Genomic DNA, 25,136 nt, shown 5'->3' on the forward strand with positions numbered 1-25,136 from the left:
ACATGCGCAAACTTTCAGCAAAATGGGTGCCGAAATGTTTGAACAGTGATCAGAAGAAGCAACGAGTTGAAGCATCCAAAGCAGTTTTGACCCATTTTGAAGCTGCACAGGACTTTTTGGCTAGGTTATAGTGACAGAGGATGAAACCTGACTCCACATCTATGATCCTGAAACCAAGGAACAGTCAAAGTAATGGCACCACAGCAGGTCCGAAGTTCCGAACCCAGAAATCGGCCAAAAAAGTCATGGTGTCCTTTTTCTGGGACAAAGACGGTATTGTGTTGGTGGACTACCTACCTTAGGGCTCTAGTATCACTGGACAGTAATATGCTAACCTCCTGGACCAGCTGAAGGAGGCATGTAAGACGAAACGCTGTGGAATGTTGACCAAAGGGAACCTTTTTTGCAGGACAATGCACCTGCACACACGTCCACTGTTGTGGCTGCCAAATCAGTCGATAAAGCCCTACTTAATGGGTCTAGAGGAGTGCACTTAATCATTTGGCTATTGGGGACACTCTTAGAAAGCTGGACATAAATAATTATGCAGATTGCCATATCTAACCTTTCCTTTTTAAAATGCCTTGTTGCCATGCTGATTTAGTACTTTTCATTTGATTTTGCATTGCTATTCAACTACATGGGACATAAATACCGACTAAGTGAAATACTGGTGATCTTTTAAAATACCTAATTAAAAATATCAAAATGATAAATGTGCAAAAATGTATAGGTTTGCAATGTAACTGCACTTTTAACATAGGTACATTTATGTAACCTAATACCAATCTATCAAGTTATCCAACTGTGTGTGGTCTTTTTAGTGCTACAAATCTGCTGGGCCCACACATGCGTTGCAATTTCCATTCAATCCTATGGACAGCAAGTACTCCACATGGCTGGCTGCTTCTGGGCACACAGCAGGAATCCATATTTGCATGCATCTGGCCAAAAGCAATTTGGCCACATTCTGCCATAGTCACATGCAAAGCAGGACCTTGGCCACTTCCATTAACATGAAAGGGCACAGCTGGAATTGCAGCAGAACACGAATGTGAAACGGTCCTTAAGTTGGCTGTGGGTGCTGGGGGTGTGTGTTAGAAAATAAGTAAACTTAATTAATTTTTGAAGACTTACAAATTACTATTCAATCATAGCAAGGGTTGTATAGTAAACGATAAACTAAAATAACCAACTCAGTCATACCTGGGTATTTACATTGGCACCAAATTCGAGAAGGCACTGAACTACCTCCTCCAACCCCCAACAAGCAGCTAAATGCAAAGGCGTTTGTCCATCTCTGGCCTCTTCTTCTCCTTCTCCATTTGGTCCTGGTTTTCTACAGCTATTTACATCACAACCACTGCAAGAAAAAAAATAATAATAGCTTCTTACTGCAATTTAATTCTACCCTGTGAAGAAAATCTGTGCCATATTTTGAAGAGAGAAGTGTGTGCTTGCATGCATGCATTTTGGGGAGGGATGAGGGGGTTGTGAGGGTCCAGGTAAAAGTAACTTATGGAACTATCTGCAATGAGAGTCAGATGTGCTTAGGCAAAAAATCAGACGGCTAAACCATTCAAAAAAAGGTTGTATGTCAAAAGATGCTGGAACTAGGTCTTTAAAGCACTTAACGAAGACACAGAGGTTTTGTCAGATTTGTAAGATGTATCACAGATAAGGCAATAGGGGAAAATAACAAGACATGGTGCAAACAAAAGGTTGACTGTGTACAATAGGTAATACCACATAATGGCACTAAACCATGAACTAACCTACGAATAAGGAAACAGGCCACCTTCTCTTTGTTTTCATCAATGGCTCTGTGAAGAAGGGTCTGTAAACATCCACTTGGTCCAGGTCCCCAAAACGTTGCATCACATCCATGTCTTACCTAATAAACATTACAATAAATTTCCCTAATTAGAAATATTTTGTAAATTAAAAAAAAATGAATTACATACAGTACTATGGTACAGGTACAACATATATTTGCTGTAAAGCTTTACATTTACCACCACCAGGTAAAAGTAATAACAAAACAATTTATTTTCCATAGGTGAATTTTCAATATTTTCTAGCCCCGAGACCGCACCTGAGACATTCTGTCAATGCCTGACTACCTAATACACAACAGATTTGTACAGATAAACCCTGACAAAAATGGACAGTCTAGACAACTCCTAATGATGATGATCTTTTCAAATCTGTGTATATGTGAACATTAACCCCCCTAGCGGTATTCTCGAGTGTGAGGGTGGATTTACTATGCAAAAAGTGGTAATCCCGAGTCACACTCGGGGTCGCTAAAAACATTAAAAAACCCCCCCCCCCTTACCTTATTCCGTTTGCGTCCCCCGGCGTCCTGCTGGTCTCTGGAGGTCCTGAAGACACGTCTTCTTTCTTCGATCTTCAGCCGGCGACTGCAGAGACTTTCTCTTTCTTGGTGCATGTGTCAGTGCAGGCAGGAGGAGCAGCGGCAAAATCAAATAATTTTGTATTGGATTCAATACAAAATAGCTGTATTGAGTCCAATACAAAGAAATCTTCATATATATATATATATATATATATATATATATATATATATATATAATATAATATATGTATATTTATATTTATTATACATGCTACTGTACAGTTATATGTACAGGTTTAACTATTTTTTATTTAAAGTTTAATATTAAATTTAATAAATATTGGACATATTTTGGGGAGTTATGCCTAAGAATTATAGGACTACAATGTAAAATAAAATTCCACGCAAAAAAATGTTAATGCTTTTTTCGTGGAAATACAGACAGAATTAGAACGCTAGGGGGGTTTACCAGGTGCACATTTTCAGTCAAACAGAAAACTGCTGATGTCCACAGGTGCCCCAAATATGTACAGATAATTGCAATTGTATATATACTAAATGGCTGTGCACGCTTGCATGAATGTTTGACACAAAAACACAAAATGAAATACTATCAAGGGACTAACGTGGGACTATTTCATACTGTTTTTTTATGGATTTTTTTCAAAGTTTTATCTTCCTGCTACAAAATGGATGCCAAATCTTACAGGATATCCTAAGGTGGGGATTTTCTAAATAAAGTTCTCATAAAGAGCACTCTGTAGTAGAGAAGCCCCAAAATGTAGAAAAGAAAAACATGGCCATCAAGCCACACCCTACACAAAAACCTTTGCCTCCGTTTTACCCTAATACTTTAAAATGTTTGTCTTTTTTTTCAGTAGAGAAAGATTAGAACCTTTGCTGGGTCTTTACGGGTATCAAAAGCACCATTACAGAGATTTCTACTCTATTATATGCTGATGACAACAGCTTGACCAGTCAGTAAAGGAAAGTGTACAACACAGATATTTTATTTTAGACAGTGGGACAATGCTGGAAACCATGTCACATTTTTATTACTTCTGTTTGTGTTCCTGGGACAGATTCTCCTTACAGTTAATGCGTGGTAAAACCAGAATTATTGTTATATCGAGTGAGGAGAAATTTCTCTAAAAGAGCAGAAAGAGAAAGAGCAGCAGTGTCTGTTCTTTATTACAGTAGACTCCTGCACACGGCCAAATATTTCATGACAGATTACTGCAAGTATCTGAAAGAAATGATCATTGTACACAAAGAATCATGTACCAGAAATGGTTTATGTGTAAAGAAAAATATTTTTTGCGCTGGATTATTGTCCTTACCTAATGCTAAACCACCCAAATCCTAATCTTACCTTAAACTATAAAGTGCTGGACTCACCTAGGGAATATGAATTAGATGACTTTAAAGTAGCAGGATATCTACTCACCAGTGTTGATGCAATATCTTCTAAATCATTGTCTAAGGCTAGCCAGAGTGGAGGGTTTCCCTGTTCATCAGTAACAGACATGTCGGCCCCTCTTGTGCATATTGCATCCACCACTAAGGGAAGCTGATTTTTAATGGCAAGCTGAAGAGCAGTTTCCCCATCCTGGGTCCTAAAACACAATACAAAAATTAAGATTATAATTGTACCATTGTATTTAGGAAAGTATTGCCAAGCTTTAGGACATGTTCATAACTCTGTTTTTTAGGCAAACGCTTACAAAAGCTTTGTGAAAATAGTTTAAATGAAAATAAATTAGTCTGTTTTTTGTGAAGGCTTTTATAAGCCTCAGTACATAAGCGTTCAAGGGTGGTTTGACTGTTCAAACATCTCCATAGACCTGAAAATGCCTATAAAAGCCTGTACAGGCTTTTTCAAAGGCAATATTTTTTGCGTGAAAACAATCCCGGAAGCCTACCTGTGCAGAGTAGGCTCCCAGAAGCGTTTAAAAGCCACGTTTTTCAGAAGCAAGATTGAACATACCCTTACTCAAGCTCTTAAAGCACACTTTATATTCAGTCAACAAAGCAGACATTTTTTAAGTGTTTAGGGTTCAATCACACTTGTCTGTGCATGTAAACCAATTCTGGAGCCTGCAAAAAGTACCTGTGTGAATTGACTAAGATATAGATAGAACTCAGTTTGTATTCAACATTCCAATCAACAAACTGCAATCTAAGTGAGTCAAGAAAGTTTTATTATTTGAATGAGGACATGGGTTACAGGTTCTCTTTACTTATCCAAATAGCAGGTCAGTAAATTGCTTTACTTTGTACTTCCCATGTAACTATTTCAGTAGCATGTAAGTGCAGTAGAGGTTAAAAATAAAGCTTTTAATACAGTAAAATATTATCACACATTGATTACAAACATGAACCATACCTAATGTTTATGTCAGCCTGATGTTCGAGAAGGAAGAGGGCACTCTTGCTGTCTTGCCTTCGAATTGCCATATGTAACAGAGTCTGTCCATCAGACATGATGTCATTAATGGATGCTCCAGAGCCCAGAAGTTGTGCAGCAATGGTGTGCATACCTAAAGATTTAAACCATATAAATTACTGTAAAAAAAAGTACAGAAGCACTGCAGTATGTTGTTCTTATGCCCTTATTGCTCACAGGCTCATGTTATCCCAATTTACTTTCTGGTTATTGTATATATACCACATGATCCATCACTGAACACACATTACTATAACCATGGAAAGTAAACAACATGCAATGTTTAAACCCCGTACAATATGAATAGTGAAAAGTTGTAAGCAATAGGTACAAGACCACCTTACCTGTCCATAAAGCCAGTGCCAGGACAGTTTGTTCTCTGGAATCCTTTAAACTAAAGTCGGGAATGATTTGAAGGTTATTTGTTGCATGAAGAGCATTGGCTTTAAATGAACAAAACAAAATGGTTAGATTTGTGATATTTGTGACATCTGTCAACATTTTGAAAGCTTATATGATAATGCAAAAATTAATGTATGACATGATTCTCATTTTGATTTTTATGTAGCTCTCACCTTTTTGCTCCAATATAACTGTCACAACATCAGGATGGTTGTAGGCTATTGCCATGTGCAGTGGTGTTTGTAAATAGGTGCTGGATGATGGGCTGGTTGCTGGAGAACCCTTAGGAGATGGGAGGGCCTCTTGTGTCTGAATATTTGGATTGGCTCCCTGCTGTAAGAGCTCTGCGGTGAGATTGGAAAGCCCATGCCGACAGGCTGTGTGTAGCGGTGTCTCGGCCTGAAAGACGACAGAATTAGAAATCAATCCATTTCAGAAATGTCTACCAAAAAAGATATATGATACAGTTTTAGACCACTATAAAAAAGAGTTTTAACCTGTGTCCTATCAATACTCTTTCTGGACTCGCTGCTATTAGGACCACCTAATGTCTATGACCAATCTGCAGATATTGACACAGAAACAAATTGTTATATCAAATCATTCTTTAAGGTGGCATTGGCATTTAGGGTGGAGTGTTTGTGCATAGCATACCTTCCTAACTCTTTCTGTATTTAGTTTAGTCTGATAAACTATGACACTGTGTAATATACCATGTGGTGTTGTTCATCTGAGGTTGTATTTAGCCAATCTGAGAACCTGTTATACTGTTATATGTTAACATTTAGAATTGTTAGAAGATGTATCCTTTTCTTGTGACTGTATATCAAGTCTTTTTACACAGAAAAGTCTATACATAGTTTAAAACAGTTTATAATAAGGAAAATACCTAACTAACTTCAGATATTATATAGAAATAGACTACAACATGAGCTACTAATACATGAGAATAAAAAAAAGGTCTTACAACTCTTCACCCACACCATTTTCACTAACTATTCTGTAAAACTGAGGAAATAAATTTGAAGGATATTTGTCATATACAACCAGTGTAGTCTGTGTGTTAGTGTAATCAACTTACCCACTTGTTTTTATGGTTGACCTTTGCCCCATGGGTAGCCAGGAACAGTGCAGCAGCCTCATTTCCTGCCCCAGCAGCTCTCTGTAGCAAACAGTTGCCTAGCAAGGAAGAGATTATACTAGAATTATTATTACAATTAACCATTATCATATAGCTTAGTTATAAAAGCATTGCCATATCCCACAAACAGAAAAGATACAGGGATGAAAAGATCTGGGGTGAAAAGGGCTAGACGATGCTGGTTCTGACTTGCTGCAAGGTTTAATGCACACTGGGCCCGATTTAATAAAGCTCTCCAAGACTAGAGAAGATAGTCTATCATGGGAGAACCCAAGTTATCCAGAAAACCTGGAACGGATCTGGTCCAGGATTAAAAACATTTGCCAACTAATAGCAAATGATTTTTAAAAATCCATTTCAGGTTTGCTAAATAAACCAGGTACTCCCATGATAGTCTATCTTCTTCAGTCATAGAGAGTGTTAATAAATCAGACCCACCATGTCAATATTAGGCCATTCTAGTAGCAGAAATTTGCCCTAATTTGCCTCCCTCCTTGCTGCATTGTGGATGGCAATTATAATACAAGTACAAGCACATTTATACAGTGTACAACGTATATGATTTGATGCAAAGTCTTACAAAAGATTCTGTGGCTACAGGAGCAGTACTTTAATGTGGACTGTATCATATGCAAGTTAATATTTATCACGGTATTGGGTGATTTCAGTCTTTGATTTGTAAGAAAAACCATATCAGATCTTTTGTTAGAGCTCACAGAAAAGATGACAGTGTCAGCAAGGGCTTTAGATCGTACCGGGCAATAATGAATACAAACCTCTTGTGTTTACCTGTTACAGTGTCAGGGGCATCTGTGTTGCTGCCGCGTTTGATAAGCCTTGCTGCAAAACTATTCTCATCAAATGAAGTTCCATTCACAACAGGGACATCATCAAATGGGTTCACAGATTGGTCCGAGGACACCGTAATATATTGAACCGCCAGCCACAGAGCTGTGCTTCCTTCATGATCCTTTAGTTCTAAATCTAATCTAACAGACACATCTCTGTCAAAATCTCTACATATTTTACAGTTCATTCATCACAGTTATAGGAAAAAGGAAACATGTATTTATAAGAGATGCCAGAGTGTTCAGCCTAGTAAACTATACATTTTTAGCCAACACTGCTTTTACTATTACATGTCTAGGTTAGGCTACATACATACATGCAATAATTGTCCATGTAGGGGATCTTTCACAATCCTTACTAACAACAAAAGACTGAACGTTGCATAAACAAGCATAGTACATACAGCACTGTTATGCTTTATGGAGAGGGGAGGAGGAAGAACGTTGGAGCTGCACCTCGCTGCTCTCCCCTTCACTTTAATTACAATCACTGTACACTCGTAAGATTCAGCCGATATCAGCCCTGAGGCGATTATCAGACGAGAATCATCTGACGTGTGTAGCATCATTGCAATAAATTGTATTTCTACAGAACATGCAATGCACACACCTTGCTATATTTCTTATGAGCCCCAGGAAAAATGATTGAAAGGCTTTCATATATGGACATATGTTACCAAAGATCACCATTTATCTCTTTAATTACATATCTGACAAAAACAAAGCAGTAATGCAATATCTTAGTAGGTAGTAGTCACGATTGTAATTTTTTTGAGGGTGCCTAAAGCATTCTTTATTATTGGGCTGCCAACACACAACTGATCAAAAAACATACATGACTCTTAACAACTAAGTATATGGGTATATGGTAAGTGATACACTTTTTATTGGGGTCCCACTAACAATAAATGATGTTGCAACACTCCATACAGAGCAGGTGTGTTATGTGTTGTGGTAATGCATGGTTTACCCTAATGCACAAATATTAATGGGCCATTAAAGCAAACTAGCGAAAGGAAAAATGTGTATGTAGCCATTGCTGAAGTTTTCTGAAACTGTCTGTTGTCTCTTTATCTTGCAGGTATTTTGTACTTTATTACCTAAATTTGTGACCCAGAACAATTCTGACTTCACTCTGCCTTTCATTTATTGCAGTTCTAGGTCAAGATCTGAAACCTGACCAAGCCAGGTGAGTAAATTTCTACAGTGGCAGTCCATACATTTATCCCAGGACAGGGGGTGTTCACAACTACTGCCATTAAACACATCAAGAAACTGATTTGATTGATGAATTTACAACTAGAAAATAGGTATTTTCTCTGATTTACTTACTGTTTACACTGAAGCAGCTGGTTAAAAACATACTCATTCCGAGAAAGAATAGCAGTGTGAAGTGGAGTTCTGAAAAAAGATTCCATATATAAGACACCAAAGGTACAACATAATCAGCAATACAATATAGGGGGAAAAAAGACTTATATCTACCTTCCATTACTGTCTTGCATGTTCGGATTAGCTCCTGCATGTAAAAGTGCCTCAGCTATTTGTGCTACATCAGACATTACTTCAAGGTTATGATCCTTCACTGTACAAGCAGCTACCAGGTGTAGAGGAGTCTCTTGTTCACCAATGGTAGCTGCATTTACACGAGCACCATTCTTGATGAGGAAAGTGGCAGCAAATTTATCATCTGTAAAAGAAGAAGGGTTATTATACACATCACAGATCGATATCCACATAAATGATGCCCAATTCCTTCACTTACCCCTTTGAATGGCTTTGTGCAAGAGGCTCCATCCTTTCTTATCTACCATGTCAACATCTGCTCTGTTATTAACTAGAGTAGTGGCAATGCTTTCCAGCTTTCGGGAGAGTGCAAGATCCAGAGCAAGATCTCCATTTTGGTCCAGCTCATTTAACTTTCCAGGCAACTGAAATAAAAGTTTGAATTACTTAAGTTAAAAGGAACGGGGGCAGTAGACGAAAAGTTACAAAGGGGAAGGTGCTTTAGAGGAGTCTTTACACTTTTATTATAGCCTGAAGAGGAAACTTAGATTAGCTACAAGTAAGGAATGGTAAGTTGCAATCTAAATAATGTTTGCTCTTGGGTTCAGATACATTATTTCCACACTGTAGGTTGAAAGCTACACACCTTTTTTACTTTAGATAAATAAGCCTGGTAAAGTGTATTTTGAGTAATTTGGCAAAAGGCAAATATGAACAGGTCACAAAAATGCTGGTTGTTAAACCAAAACAGGAGTTAGAGCCAAGTGCCCTCCTGGCATATTTACAAGTACTTTTCTGTAGTTGTACAGCATCTAAAGGGATAAAGCATGGGTAAATATTTTGCAAATATGTAATGCTTATGTCCTGACATAGACTCAACATTTACACGAGGTAAGTAGAAGGATACATTAAAGGAGTATTTTACTTCCCTTTCCCCCTCCAAAAATTGCAGACAGTCTGTAAATCAACCACTGTAATATATTCTGGACCAGCATTATGTGTACACCATGTATTAAGTTCTTGGTAAATAAAGGTTTTATTTAACGGGGAAATATCTTTATGCAAGTCCTCAAAAAAATGTAATTATTAGGGTATTCAGGTAATTCAAAAAAATGCAAACAAAAGAAAGCAGAGCAACTCAGAGAAATTAGCTCATTAATGTGCTGCTTTCCTATTTCATGTGTAAAATCAATAAAGTAAAGATAGGCTTTTACAGCCAGATATCCATTGTATAAAAGAAACAAATTTATTTATTCAATTAGTTGTAAAGTAAACCAAAAACTAAACATAGTTCTACTGCGCTATCACCTAGTTAACACAGTCTTACTATGCTGAATATTTGTATCAAACTGAGAAAGGATGGTGTAAATAAATGATATCAGCAAAAAAGGGTCTCAGTACCCAATGTGTTTCACCCCAAAGGGCATCCTTATATGCTGAAGGTTAATTTCAGAATACTCACTGGAGAATGTTAATCTTATCCAAACTGGGTGTTAATTTCTTGAAAACAAAAGAGAGTGGTTTGTGAGGGTGCCAAAGTGATTCCTGTGGTGGTAACAATACAGGTGCCTTTCAAATGAACCCTTAGTTATTCAAGTTGAGGAATGCTGTTTTTCAGAAGATTTTCTAGTAGACTGCAGTGTGTTCTCTATTTATTATTATGGGATCAGTATAAGGTCTTCTATGAATGTGTTCAGTTTTTCTTATTTCTATTAGAACGTTCAGCTCTGTTGAATATCTTAAAAAAGATAAGGTAATTTGTGGACAGTATTTGAGTTGGGGTGTAGTGGAAGGGCAGTTCGGCCGATGCCAGTCAAAATGATAGTCTATTTCTCTCCAAAAAAAAAGTCTCCAAAATCCCCTAAGGATGCCCATTGGGGCGAAATGCGTCGGGTACCGAGACCCTTTTTTGCCAATATTATTTATTTACACCATCCTTTCTCGGTTTTATACCAATAGTCAACATAGTAGGACTGTGTTAACTAGGTCATAGGGCAGTAGAACAATGTTTAGTTTTTAGCTTACTTTACAACTAATTGAATATATTTGTTTCTTTTATACAGTAGATATGTGCCTGTAAAAGCGTATCCTTACTTTTATTGTTTTTACATGTCTAATTTCTAGGCTAGGCACACTGTATTTTGGTAAATACATGTTGATTTTCCCCTTGGTGAAAAATATCTCCCCCTTCCTCCTATTTCACGTTCAATTACATGGTGGGGGGGGGGGGGGGAGGCCTGCAAGTGAAAATGAAACCTTACTACTTTATTTCGAATTTGTGTTATAACTGACATTGTAAGTAGTGTCAGCACACAAGCCAGCAGGGTAAAGTCTAAGCACTTCTAGAAGCAAGCTATTGTTTTACTTTTAAGTCAACATTTCATCTTACCTCGGAATCCATCTCTATCAGATACAAAAAAACCACATCTTCTCTTTCCAGCTTAATTGCTTTGTGTAAAGGGAATTGTGTCTTCGATTTAATCATTTTGTACAACAGCTGAGCACTCATTGAGCTGAAATCCTCCTTTCTTAGGTCATCCTAAAAAAGATCAAACAATTTTTAGATCTATCCAGGATTGCAAAAAAAATTACTAATATTATATTAAACCAGCTGGAAAACGACACAAATGTCTGTTGATTTATTATTCTTATTATTATGTACATTCTGATCACTGCATTAAGTATTCGGAAAACAAACATTTTTTACAGTCAATACACTCATAAATTGCTTGTATCAGATCAGCGTTTGCCAAGTGCATGGCAACAAAGAACTGTCATGTACACAGTCTGGTACAACTCATATACAAAAAGAACCTCACACTACAATGTAGATGTATGCATTCCTTTACCATTTATCTAGTGTCATCACTGACAACACTGCTCTACCTAACTGACTCATTGCCAAATTACTTTGCAGCACTGATTCCAATTGACATATATATATAGAAATAACATTTTTTAACACTATCGCTTCTATTTAGGAAAGTGAAAAATAGACAACACCTTTAATTTGTTAATGCTGGTTTTAACCATTTACCACTTATAGTACTTGCCATTTTAATTCCTTTAACCACCTGGGCGGTTACACCGAGCCTGGTTCGGGGTAAGAAAACTCGGTGAAAGTGTCGAACCAAGTTCGGGGTAGCTAAAAATAAAAACAAGCTTTACAGTGCAATCTGATTGTCATACAACATTGTATGACAATCAGATTACAACGGAAAAAAAAAAACACTTACCTTGTCTTTGCAGCTCCTCCGGAGACGTCTTCTCTCTTCTGTCTTCTCCCGGCATGTGCAGAGACGAGCTCCAGGTCTTCCTGGTGACGTCGGAGCGTGCGGGAGGTGGGAAATTCAAATAATTTCGTATTGGATTCAATACAAAAAAGCTGTATTGAGTCTAATACAAAGAAATCTTTATATTATATATAATTATATTATTTAAGCTACTGTACTGTTACATTACTTTATACACTTTTTTTAAGATTTTTTTTTTAAGTTTATTATTAAATTTATTACATTTTGGACATGGCTTACAATGTAAGATAAATTTCCATGCAAAAAATGTAACACTTTTTGCATGGAAACACGGAGAGAATTAGAACGCTCAGCATTTTCGTATGCATCCCTCTGCGATTCCCGATGACGTTCGTGCATGCGCCTGTCGATGGGGGGCACGGCGCGAAATTCAAATATTTTGTATTGGATTCAATACACAGTACTGTATCCAATCCAATACAGAATAATACAAAATATATTTATGTGGTTTTGTCTATAGGTATGTGACTTTGGACTTTAAAATTTACCACACTAGGGAGGTGTTTTAGAAAAATATATTACTATACAGTATACAGAATTATTGATTTTCAGTATTTTTTATTTATTTTTGCACTCTTGTTTAAGCTGATTTTTGTGTTTTTTATTTATTTTAAAATGAAAGTTAATTTTTTTTACATGATTGTGTGTTTCAAACGTTATTATATTCAGGATATCTACTAGACCCTTGTTTGAACATATTTTGGTAAGTTACAGGTCTACAATATATAAAAAAAAAAAAAAAAAAAAAAAAAAAAAAATTCATGAAAAACAGTGTAATGCTTTTGGTACAGAAATCTAGACATCAGTGAAACACCCAGGAGGTTACGCAAATAATTATTAATGTTATTATTAAACAGTATTTATATAGCACCAACATATTACACAGTGCTGTACATTATATAGGGGTTGCAAATGACAGACCAATGCAGACAGTGACACAGGAGGAGGAGAAGACCCTGTCTAAAAGATTTTACAATTTAAGAGAAATTAGCAGAACTTATGCAGACAACATTTACCAGTAGAAGTGAATCAAATCAAGAACTATGGACAGCTGAAATTAACCCTTTCTTCTGGTTACCAAGTCCACTTATTGCATTAAAGTACCAACAGGGACATGTGAGGTGGCAGGACCAACTGTTGTCAATTTACTAGAATCTGAATAGAAAAACATTTTTTTTCTTACCCAGTGACTTGCAATGATCTCAGCACAATAGTTTAAAAGTGTGGTCGCACTGAGTTCTTCTGCTGTCTGGTAGAAACGGATACAATTCCTCACATTTACCAATGACATCACACCTTTTTCACACCTATTATAAAATAAAAAACGATTAAAAAAAGATTGTAATAAGTGGCATTATTTGGTTAAAAAGCAAGCCAGGGAATATGTCACATCATGTGCACTTTGTTCACTGTGGCTAATCATCAAAGCATACAAAACCCAATAATCTCAAGCAAGACTTCAACATGATGCATCTCTTAGGGTTTGTGTCAATGGGCTTAATGGACCAAAGGAGTGTGCTTTTGTCATTAGATTGAGATGCTACTGAGGTCATCAATAATTCTTTGCAAGCACAATTACCTGCATTTGACCTGCATCAGCTGCTTTAGCATTTGCACAGACTTGTATATGAAGGCAAGCAGTTCTGAAGTAAACAAAAAACGCAATGATCTAAGATTGTAATGTGTGGCCATTACAAAACTTTACCTTTCTCTAAGGAGCTGTAAGTGAAATCGATTGGCAAGCTTCATCAACTCCGTTAAGAAGATATCATCTTCCCGTAAGTCCAGCTCATCAGTATAGATCCAACGGAGCATAGCCATAGTCACCTCCGGATTGGAATCTGGGGGTAGAAAGACTAAGTTGTCCTGACAAACATCTGTACAGCATTGTAAACAACCTGTGCACACATCACAACTTTAACCGCTGACGTGGCCGTAAAAGGTGAGAATGATTTAAGTTCCCATCTCCTAGCAGAACAAGGGCTAAACTTTTTAAAATGAACAGTTTTTTACAACTTTAAACTTGGATCTTACCTATCTTGTTCAAAGCCGTCACAATGATGGATCAGACACAAATATTCATGCAGAATTTTGGTTCGATCAGAGTGTTAGTTGGGCTATAAATTATATCCAAGTTGATCTAATAAAGCCCAATTGAAACTCACAAGGACAAGATTTTAAAATAAACACTTTTTTATTTTGGTAAAAAAAACTGGGACTTTTTCTAAAACTCTAAAGCTTACCTGCGTGGCAGTAAATTATATGATCACAAGTACAAGTGAGAGTGAGATGTTCTTTAACCTTACAGGAACACACTATAGAAATACCTAGAGCCATCATATCATCTAGGAGGCAGAAAAAACTGACAGCTTTGGAGTACATAACTACAATGTGGTTGGCAAAAAAACAAACACCTAACAATTAACAAATCATTTACAGCCTATTTTATTATTATAATTATTACAGAGTATTTATACAGCGCCAACATATTATGCAGCGCTTTCCAAAGTCCATAGTCATGTCGCTAACTGTCCCTCAAAGGGGCTCACAATCTAATGTCCCTACCATAGCCATATGTCTTTAATACAGTCTAAGCCAATTAACCCAATTGCATGTTTTTTTGTTTTTGGACTGTGGAGAAAACCCATGCAAACATGGGGAGAACCTGCAAACTCCATGCAGATTGTGTCCTGGTCGAGATCCGAACCTAGCACCGCAAAGACCAGAGTGTTCACCGCTGAGTCCACCAAGCTGACCATTTTGTTTATAGATTTATTTCTATTTTGTAACATACAGAAATCTCAATAAGCTCTGTGTCAAATGTCAACCTGCTAAAACATCCACTTTGTTTTGAAGTTTCTGTCATAAGTCATGGCTAGGAGGCACTATGAACTCCATTATTGTGTCTGAAAACCACACAGAGTCTCACTTCCCACTGTTGCTTCACGTCCGTTCTGCCACAAATACTGTAACAATTACACAACCATGTACTGATAACCATGCACTATATATAATATACATAGGTACATATTTCAATGAACCAGTATCTTAAAGCTGCAGGTAAGTGAGGACAATGAGGGTCTGTCAGCCCAACTGCAGGGGAAGCCAGATTAGTGTAAAGTAAAAGTGCACAAAAAGCCTCACTGCAAGGGAAACTTTTCATTTTCAGCTAAAGAGAATGTGATGTGTTTGCAATGGTTTGAACTTGTTTTACATTGGTAGCTATTTTAGGATTGTGAAAACCGGACTGCAGTTGGCATCACTATATGCGATACTTAACTAGAAATCCATGGTTTATAGTAATATAGGCCCACCTAGTAAATTGTTATGTGTCTCATATCCTTAGCTGATCGGCACTGAGCAGAGGGTTTTAATGGACTTATCCTTTAATAAATGTTGGCAATGACCTTTTTTGTGCTGTAACAGAGAGCATGCAAGGAACAAAAACACTGTTAGATCATAAAGGCTACATCTGGAGAACACCTCAAAGAAAGAGGTTCAGGGGCCATGCAGTTGAACAGTTTAAATGTTTACCTGTTAAGTCCAGCTCTGCAGTTGTAGCCAAACTGGCCAGAGTCCAATCTTCACTTCTAGCAGCCAGCACAAATTTGTGAGCATTAATGTGTTGTTCTCCAACTTTTATCTTTAGGTCACTGTGGAGGGAAAAAAGCACATAACTGAGGGCTTAATGCTGTATAAAGTCATTGCACCAATAAAGTCTCTGAATGCATATCATCTTCACAACAGTTTAATTGCCTAATGTTTAATAATCCCCCTAAACAAAAAAAAGCAAAAACATGAATGAAAAAGGAAAGGCTCACAAATGACAACACACAACTGAATGTGATTGTCCACTTCCTAGCTTCCTGTTCAATCTGCATGAAAATCTTGCGTGTGTTGCTAATGAAAAGGCGTGCAACTGAGGGAAACATACTCATTTTGAACAAGCCACACTTTACATAGTCATTTTGAGCAGCAGTAACAAGTCCTAATTTTCTACACAATAGAGTAAAAAAACAAGGACAGCGACAAAACAATGAAAAATCCTGTTGTGTGCCTTGGAGACTGATGGGGGACTTGCCTCATTTAGGGAAGGTATAGGAAGTATAAGTGTAGTCTTAGACAGCACATAAAACCTTCAAGAAGAGGGACACTGTGAAACCTAGAGAATTATTACACTCCTACATTACCATTTAGAAAGCAAGGCTAGCTGTTTGGAAAATAAGATTAACGTGTAAAACACCAAAACAAATTTGGATTCTTGGGATTCCTGTTTGTAAATGGGGATAAAATAATAACGTGAGATTCTAATTTTGTCATATAATACCATGATGGTTAGCAGCACCTTATTTTTGGAAGATTTACTTACAGATCATATATTGGAGAACAATGATAATTGTTGTTTGTACCTTTTAAGTAAGCCAATGAGGCTGGACATGCATTGAATATTACAGATCAATTGAAATGACACAAGCCAGGATACCCCAGGACATCTTTGAAGGGCAATAGCATAATCTTTATGTCTGTTATTGCCTTCATGATAGGCAGCCTCTTTTTTGTTATATAACACATTGGTATGCGTTTGGTATTTATGGACAATCCTTCTTAGAACCCTCCCCTATTTAGAACTCTCAGCCTTGTTCTTTTTTCCTGGATGATGCCCCCAGATGTTCCATTGTGCACAGCTAATTTGCTGTAAGCTGCAATGTGCTTTTTGCAGTATTCAGTGTTTTTTTATATGTGTAAACAGTGACTTTTACAGTTGGACCAGTGTATATGTTAAATTTCCGACTCTCCTGAAGAAGCAGGAGTGCAATGTGTCAAGAAACAAGGAAAGTTTTGACAAGGACAAATATATATAAATGCATAAGTAGACATTACATATAACATCCTGAGGGTACTGTAAATTTTGTGGAAAATCCCCCATTATTCACACAGGGAGAAGAGGAAAACCCTTTGCAATGGCTTATGTGCCCAAAAAAAATTATTTTTTTTGGAAAATGTTTTTTCTTTTTTTGTCTGTGGCTTGAATAGAACCCACAATGTTTTTCTTGGTATAAATTATGGATTACACGGACTGTGGATTTATATGAAATCCAAATATTGTTGTTAACTGTATATTATTACACAGTTATCAATATGTTTGTGCAATATATACCTTAATGTAAATGGATTTAAAGAATTTTTTGTGGTGTAATATACATATAAAAAGGAACATGAATTACAGCTCTTTTGAACAATAAGGTGGAATGTCGTGTTTATGAGCTTTCAATAAAATTGAAAACAATTATTCAAGAAAACATGTATTTAGTACATAGAGAGAGTAAATTGACATGAAAAATGGGATTGTAGTTTGTAGACTGCTGCACCACTGAAATTTTAGGAAACAGTACTAATCTTTTAAAAAGCATCCTTTTATACAAAACAAACACCTATGCAGTGTCACAGACTGACACTGGTGTATAAACAACATAAAGCAAACCACAGCAAGTTGTATTATAGTTTTACATATGTAGCACTTGGGAGAACACTTCTGATGAAACTCATGACAGACGCTTACTGAAAGGCAGGAAATCTGACCACTGCAAAAATCACCAGCAGTCAAGAATGTCTTTCCTGTGTCATCATGGAAAGAAGTTTCTGGTCATGCGTTCAGATAAAATCACAATTCTCAGGAAAAAGAACAGTAACACGTCAGCTATACTAGTTATTAGACTGGAAAACACATTTTCCTTTCACAAGATTGGCTCTATAGTATTGCATTTTATGACTCCTATAGGGATTAAAACTACAGATAAACAAATCTCACTAGCATAGCATGTGTATGTCAATGTATAGTGCCCTCATTGCTCCTCATCTCCTATGTTCCAAAACCAGTTACAAGAAATGATGAAAGATGCATTTGTACAAAAAAAACTAAAAAAAAACAGTTCATTGGGTTGATAAGGACAGCCTGCCCTATACCAAGTTATAAAAGAAAGACATGTTCAGGGAGGGAGGATTTTACTTATTGGTGTCTCCAACATTTTTAACCCATTACAGAATTACCACCTACCAATTTTGATGTAGCACAATTTTAATCTTCTATATACAAGTCTTCACTAAGCCAATATACAAAAGCAATGAATACTGAAATATGATAATCAGTAGGCGTTTTCATAATATTTACTTCCCCTGCTGTGGTCTGGATAAGAAACTACTGTCAAATATAGGGTGACTCCATGATTGAATGGTAGGATTTAGCCTATCTCAGAGCCTGCAAGAAGTTTAGACTTGAATGACTTCCCCCGGAAAAAAAAAAAAAAAAGATAGGCCATATTTTTAATATCATCCTATATTTATCATTCATGTCACTTACTGTCCCTCAGAGAAGCTCACAGTCAATTGTTCCTACCACAGCTATATGCTATTAACACAGTCTAAGGCCAATAACCTTATCTGAATGTTTTTGTTACATGAAGCAGTTTCTGAGAACAATAACAAATATATGCAACCATATCTGTGGCCTTAAATGACTTACACGTGGCAAAGCACTTTATGTTCAAATGATTGTTACATACTGTTTTCACTCATTACAGGCTATAGTAGGACAAGTATGGTATTTATCAATATTTTATAAAAAGCCAACAGTAAGCAAAAAACATAATCTAACGGTATGCACAGCTATTGTACCCAAATGTGACCATGTATCAGCTTCTTGTTTTTCTATGTATTGCATGCTGGGGTCAAGAAGAAGACCAGGCTGCTTTCCTTAACTGCAATAGGAAAAACAGGGTCACCAAACTGGTTATTCTATCTAGCAAAGCTGTGCAAATCTCAGAACTATCTGGGTAAAATGACAAAAAAGAACCTTTAGGTTTGATTTTAACGTAATGTATGTAGCTGTCTGTTTGGATTTCAGCTAAATATCCGTTCAACTTGTAAGCACTTTTGCACACTGGTCCTTGCAAAAGACTTCATCAGAAACTAAAGGGAGCACACTGCTTCTTGCCCAAGATGTGGGTGTAGCTATGAGGAATTTTAATTTATTGAGGCATTGCAGTTTACACATGAATGTTTTCGGAGTTGCATCACACTATATTGCATAAACTAGAATTAAAATTAAACACAGGATAACATGAGAATTTTGCACTTTAAATGAAAGCTTGGATATTAACAATCTGTTTTCTCTGGATTGGTCTCGCTGATGGTTTTTTATTACCAAGGGCATACTTATATCTTGTGAGTCACTGAAGAAGTCAATATAATGAGAACATTTGAATATAAAGTCAGGTGGGAGCTTCCTTTGTTGCTTAGGAAGAAGGATAATGCATCACATCAAAAAGAATGATTTGGCATTTGATCATAGCTTGCAGGCATGAGGTGGCTTCTCTAGTTTTTTTCGATTGGTGCCAATAATTTATTACTGGCATACTTTTTCGAATACATAGCAAAGCGGGACTCAGAAAACATTTAACCAATTTAAGTAATGGAAGGCAGAGGAGGACATCTAATACAACCAATAAGATTACCTAAAAGAGCTGTGGAATTGTACTTGGCTGAACAAGACAAGAGAACAAGGCCACAAGTAACTGAGAGGGGCAAAGCCATGTGTTATTTTGCAGGGAGATTACAATACAAGATTATGTTTCAAGAAGGCTATCCCTCTCCATACACATTATAGTGTTGGCTAGCAATTTTTGCACACTTTAGAAAAGCCCAGTACTTGAGTACAGCATTTTTTGTCCTTGCACATATTTCTTTATTTTATTAGGTGTTTTACAATGTGTTATTGTTCACAAAAGACTAACCCCAGGGCTACGTACACACGTGCAATGGTTCCCGTCTGATAATCAGCTCAGGGCCGATATCGGAAGAGAATCTGGCGCGTGCACAATGCTTGATGTCTGAACGACTGTCCTGGCGGATCCACAGATGATGAACGATCGCAATGCAAGTAAAGGGAGAGAGAGCACAGTGGGGTGCCGCTCTGTCGTTCTCCCCCTCCCCTCTCCATAAAGTAGAACAGTGCTGTATGTACAGCACTCGTTCATGCCTCGTGCAGTCCTTTGTTGTTGGAAACGATCGTAAAAGATCCTATCAAACGACAATTATTGCACGTGTGTACTTAGCCTCAAAAAGAACAGAAAAACAGTTTTAAATGGCAAAAGATCTTATCCTACCTGTACTGTTCCTGCTGGAAGAGCTGAGCAACGATTGCCAGGAGCCGGCTAATAAACGAATCATTGGAGGCTTCTTTGTTGGCTTGGGCAGCCAAAAGGGTGCATTTCTTTTCCGTCTCCGCCAGTTTCTGCTGCATTTTGACATATTCCTGACGTAGAAGCGTCAAGTGCTTCTGCAGTTTGCTCACTTCCTCTACAAGGGAAAATGCCAATGTAAGAGCAAATAAGCTAAGCAAAACATTCAAATAAGACCTGACACCAAAGGAGGGTTATCCACAGATAGACATGCGGTCCACAGATGGACTTGGGATAATGAAGGGATGGTGGGAAATGGAGCCTGACATGTATTGTTTTTTGGGTAGCACATAGTGACCTCTGGTTGACCCGCCTACCATATGGGCCAAATGCGTTTTAACGTTTGGCCCATGAAATAGATATTCTGTCCATCAATTTACTTCTACATGCTGCTTGTTTTTACTTATCAACCATATTCCTGTGGGATTTGCCTTTAAACCAATTGATAGAAAAAAAGGAAAGTATCTGTGAGAAATTGTAATTAATGGATTATTGCTTTTAAAAGCTGACTATACAACTTTAACTTTTGGCGTTATTTTACATTCAGTGACAATATACATAGTAGGTTGGGTTGAAAAAAGACATAAGTCCATCAAGTTCAACCACTAGGAAATAAACATATCCCAGATATAACACCCTATAGAAATAGTTGGTCCAGAGGAAGGCAAAAAAAACACCCTGGTACAATTTGCTTCAACAGGGGAAAAAAAATCCTTCCTGATTCAATGAGGCAATCCGATGTTCCCCGGATCAACAGTCTGTTATCTTTACTTTATATCCTTGATACCCAGATATATTCTGTGCTTCTTTCCTAAAGCAGATATGATCAGATACTTCGGCTGGCACTACCTTGGATGGCAGAACCTCACTATCAGGAGGTGAATGCAGCTTAACAAAAGGTTCTTCTAAATATTGCTAGAGCTCCACCTTACTTTTCTTGAGAACCTTTGTAATAACAACATTACCACAGTGGCATGTATTACCTTTAGTCCTAACCATCTGATAAATACTCTGTATAGGAAAACAATTCTAGATGCTAGGTAATATTTAACTAGTATAGAAACTAAATGCTCATAAAATAAAACAATTCAAATGGTTCTCATATAGTGTGTTCAGCCTTGAACACACATATTGTTTCTTCTGCTTGGCTTCACCAAGGCAGGTCCTGTCCTCCAAAATATATATGAAATGGCAAGCTATTCTTTGTACACACAAATGGCAGAAAGTATAAAAAGCTCAAACACTGAGACAAATTGCACTATTTCAGCAGGGTTGTAGTCATTCTTGTGCCCCCCTGCCATTAAAACACACAATAAAACTGTACATTATACACGTGTCAGGTATAGGTTGTGGCAACACAACATCAGGGTCATGTGATCCGGGGAAAGCTCAGCAAGTTTTTAATAAAAATAGATGGTCTGGTTAGAATTCACAGCACTGCTCAACTAGGTGAACCCAAGATGGCAAAGGTCTGTGCACTCAGCCTTGTCAGAGCCACTATACAATCCTGCGAAAAACACAGCAACTTGCTGAGTGCAAATGTGTGGTGTAAGAAAATATCTTCTCCAGGACTGCAAATGAATCCTGAGAGGTAGAGAAATGAGTTACATATTACTCTGAATGCAACAGCAATATAACAACTATAACCTAAAGCAATCAGTAGGCGACTCCAGTCAGGATATATTACACAAAAAGCTTACATACAGTGAGGTTCCACAACATATCTTAGATTGTAAGCTGTTCGGGGCAGGGTTCTCCCCTCCTCCTGTGTCAATGTTTTTATATGTCTGTCATTTGCAATCCCTATTTAATGTATAACGCTACATAATATGTTGGCGCTATATAAATACTGTATATTAGGAATAAAAATATCAAACTGCACAGTATGCAATGGAAGATTTGCAACACATAAAGAAAGACTATTTCCTGCTATAGGACAAAGGCTGTAATAAAATATCATATATGAATACAGAACATATACTACTAAACGATAGACTGAAATTATATTGCTGAATTGTGGGTGTTTGCCAGGAGTTCTCATATAACAGTCACTAGTCTCAAGGTACTCCTCTGAAGGAAGTGTTCCAAACCCTCAAATCCCAAATGCACAAAGGTGTTAATTATTGACCTAATCAATCTAAACAATTCATATCTGTTACTTATTTCACCCAGCACCCGGTAAAAGGATGAAAAACATTTCTCATTCATAAAGGTGTCAGCAAACCCATTCATAACTAATAGGAACGGCATAGCTTTTATTATACATTTCATTATTATAAAATATTATAAATGCAAATATTATTATTATAAAGAGCAGGTTGTAATGAATGAAGCCAGGGAAGTTATATTTGCTTATTATATGGAGGCTCTGCTGTGCTTTAATGGGAAGCCACAGTGAAGGGGCTATGTCCAGCCTGGCAGGTTGTGGTTACCACAGTCTCAGGGGAGATGACACATATACAGATATTATTAGGCAGTGTAGTCAGTTACTGTATAAAATCCTCACTGTGGAGCAAGCTGTGCTTTGATATGCAAAAAGCAACAACTGCAGAGTTGTTGTTAAAGTGGAGCTCACACCCCTAAGATCACCCACAACCTCAGCTGTGTTTAGCAAAAGATTTCTTCTGCAAGTCATGCAAACAACCCCCTCCCCCATTAAGCCTCTGTTCTGCACACCAGCAAGCAGGGAAGCCCCATTGGTATCTAGGAGTTGTCTGTATGCCCTTATTTGGGGACAACCTGTAGTGTCTATATGTGGCAACCTAAAAAAGAATGGGCAGCAGAGTGGTCCAGTACTACTCACCGCTGCAGGCTGCCAAATCTGCAAATGTTGGTCTTTAATGTGACCTCAAGCCTAGCAGCCCAAATGGTTGAATATGGTCACATGATGGCAACATCACCCCTCCTCCTAAACTCTGCCAGTAGTCATGAGGAATGAGTAATTGTGTTGGAGAAAGCCCAGGCCAGGTACCCAAGACACAGGGGTTTTGTAATTTTCTAGTTGTTGTTGTCTCATTTAGGAAGATTTCCCCCGATTCCCTGTACCAGAACAGGAGGGGATGCTCCCCAACAACAGGTAGAAGTAACAATATGGTGTTCTCCCGGTGCACCCCCTGCTCCTCTATAACCCAGGGACAAGTTGTGAGAGGTCACAGAAATGATGAGAATAAAAACACAAATCCATTCCAATAGAGGCTTCTTTTATAAAGTGGAGACATTGTTCTGCTTTTCTTATCATAATCATTTCACATCGCTCCAAGCCCATTCATTCTTCTTACAGCTTATTTTATCCATTGACATACACCTAATAACCAGCAGCCCATTATTGTGTTTATATGATGTATGGCCTCAGCAATTGTCACCGACCCCTCATTACAAACACATCAGCTCCATGATTACAGTTCTGCCTGTACGATCCAATGACATTCTGATCAGAACATTCATAGTAGATATATACAATAAGTGGTGACAGAACCGAGTATCCCAGATATCACTAATTACGTTGTATCATCCCGGTGCTGCTGATTTCCTGTCTATACGCACACACCCCAGAGATGGCTGGGCTCCTAATGGTGACAACAGCAGACACTACATAATCAGTGTTGTCACAACCCTCCATAGCCAGGGATGGTTTTACACAAAATGATGCCTGGCAGACACCAAGTGCCCAATTTTCCAGCCCCTATGCCATTCTGTGAGGCGGACCCCGTGCCATCGGTCATTTCATCTCTACCCTATAGCAGTCTCTGTACATAGTGGTAAATGGTAATGACTGAGCAGACATGTCAGCACTGCCATAGGACTGGCTGCCCGGGTATACATTGTACAATGGCAGTATATCAGGCAGCCATGCCCTCCTCCTCTTCACAGACTCACAGCTCAGAGAAAGTCCAGCAAATCCCTGCCCAGAGCCCGGGTTGTAATGTGCTGCCCAGTGCCAGGCTGCAGCTATGCCCACACAGAGCTCTGCACCGCCGCCCCCACCCTCCAGGGGGCAGCCCAGACCCCCATTATGCTGCTCCCCGATCCCTACACCTGCCCACAGTAACCCCGCAGGGCCCATTTCTTTACCTTCCGCCATGATGGATCCGCCCGGCTGATATCGCGAGAAACAGGCAGGCGGAGTGAAGGGAGTCCGAGGGGAAGTGAAAGAGTGAACATTCGAATATTCACCCATTCGCTGCCTGACAGCCGCGCAGCATCTCCTAGCGCTCCGATGGGCTACTGCGCCCCTAGCGAACACAATCCAATATGCAGCTTCTTATCAGACATGCCTGCAACATGCAGCATCCCCAACAAAGACAATTTATATTCATCAATAAACAAAATATTTTATACCCAGACTACAGCACAACAGAGCTGCTTTGGTAGATAAGGATATGACATGCCTGAGAACTATATATATATATATATATATATATATATATATATATATATATACATACACATATATATATAAATGACCCAACAAACTAAATGCTCCAACCTTTGAAAATAAAAAAATACTTTTAAAAATATATATATTTTCGTCCTTTCTTCCTTTCGGTCCTGCCTCTTTCTTGCTGCACTGCCATTGGTTGACAAGTGAACCCCACAGCCTTGAGGAATCCCCCCACCCCATGACCAATAGGGGTGTGAAATGTGTGGAATAGGACAAACATACATCCACTGTGTAATCCAGACACTATTACTATTCAGGGAGGGAATCTTATCATAGAGGGAGATGGCAATTGCTAACATTTATCTCACTAGCACAGTAAAAGTAGTCATAAACTGCCTACACACCAGATCAGCCTTTCTCAAACTTTTTACCTTGGGGGAACCTTTGACATAATTTTCAGGTTCAGGGAACCAACCAATTATTATATCCACTGGTCAAAGTA

General features: G+C 37.9%; 1 protein-coding gene across 1 annotated transcript in view; it reads right to left on the reverse strand.

Moving 5' to 3' along the window:
- ANKFY1 (ankyrin repeat and FYVE domain containing 1) overlaps window positions 1–24,413 on the reverse strand; it is a 33,373-nt gene extending 8,960 nt beyond the window's left edge. The window contains exons 1-17 of the mRNA XM_072415661.1: window positions 24,325–24,413; window positions 20,179–20,371; window positions 15,551–15,669; window positions 13,722–13,857; window positions 13,200–13,323; window positions 11,092–11,241; window positions 8,962–9,127; window positions 8,682–8,886; window positions 8,529–8,597; window positions 7,138–7,337; window positions 6,289–6,386; window positions 5,381–5,606; window positions 5,150–5,248; window positions 4,746–4,899; window positions 3,807–3,975; window positions 1,776–1,894; window positions 1,207–1,363 (exon numbers count right to left, since the gene is read on the reverse strand). Coding sequence (XP_072271762.1) covers window positions 1,207–1,363; window positions 1,776–1,894; window positions 3,807–3,975; window positions 4,746–4,899; window positions 5,150–5,248; window positions 5,381–5,606; window positions 6,289–6,386; window positions 7,138–7,337; window positions 8,529–8,597; window positions 8,682–8,886; window positions 8,962–9,127; window positions 11,092–11,241; window positions 13,200–13,323; window positions 13,722–13,857; window positions 15,551–15,669; window positions 20,179–20,371; window positions 24,325–24,334 — 2,394 coding nt within the window. The 5' untranslated portion in view covers window positions 24,335–24,413. The remainder of the gene's footprint in view (window positions 1–1,206; window positions 1,364–1,775; window positions 1,895–3,806; window positions 3,976–4,745; window positions 4,900–5,149; window positions 5,249–5,380; window positions 5,607–6,288; window positions 6,387–7,137; window positions 7,338–8,528; window positions 8,598–8,681; window positions 8,887–8,961; window positions 9,128–11,091; window positions 11,242–13,199; window positions 13,324–13,721; window positions 13,858–15,550; window positions 15,670–20,178; window positions 20,372–24,324) is intronic.
- Between the last annotated feature and the right edge of the window lie 723 nt (window positions 24,414–25,136).

Source organism: Pyxicephalus adspersus, chromosome 1, assembly GCF_032062135.1.
Source record: "Pyxicephalus adspersus chromosome 1, UCB_Pads_2.0, whole genome shotgun sequence".
Lineage (NCBI taxonomy): Eukaryota > Metazoa > Chordata > Amphibia > Anura > Pyxicephalidae > Pyxicephalus > Pyxicephalus adspersus.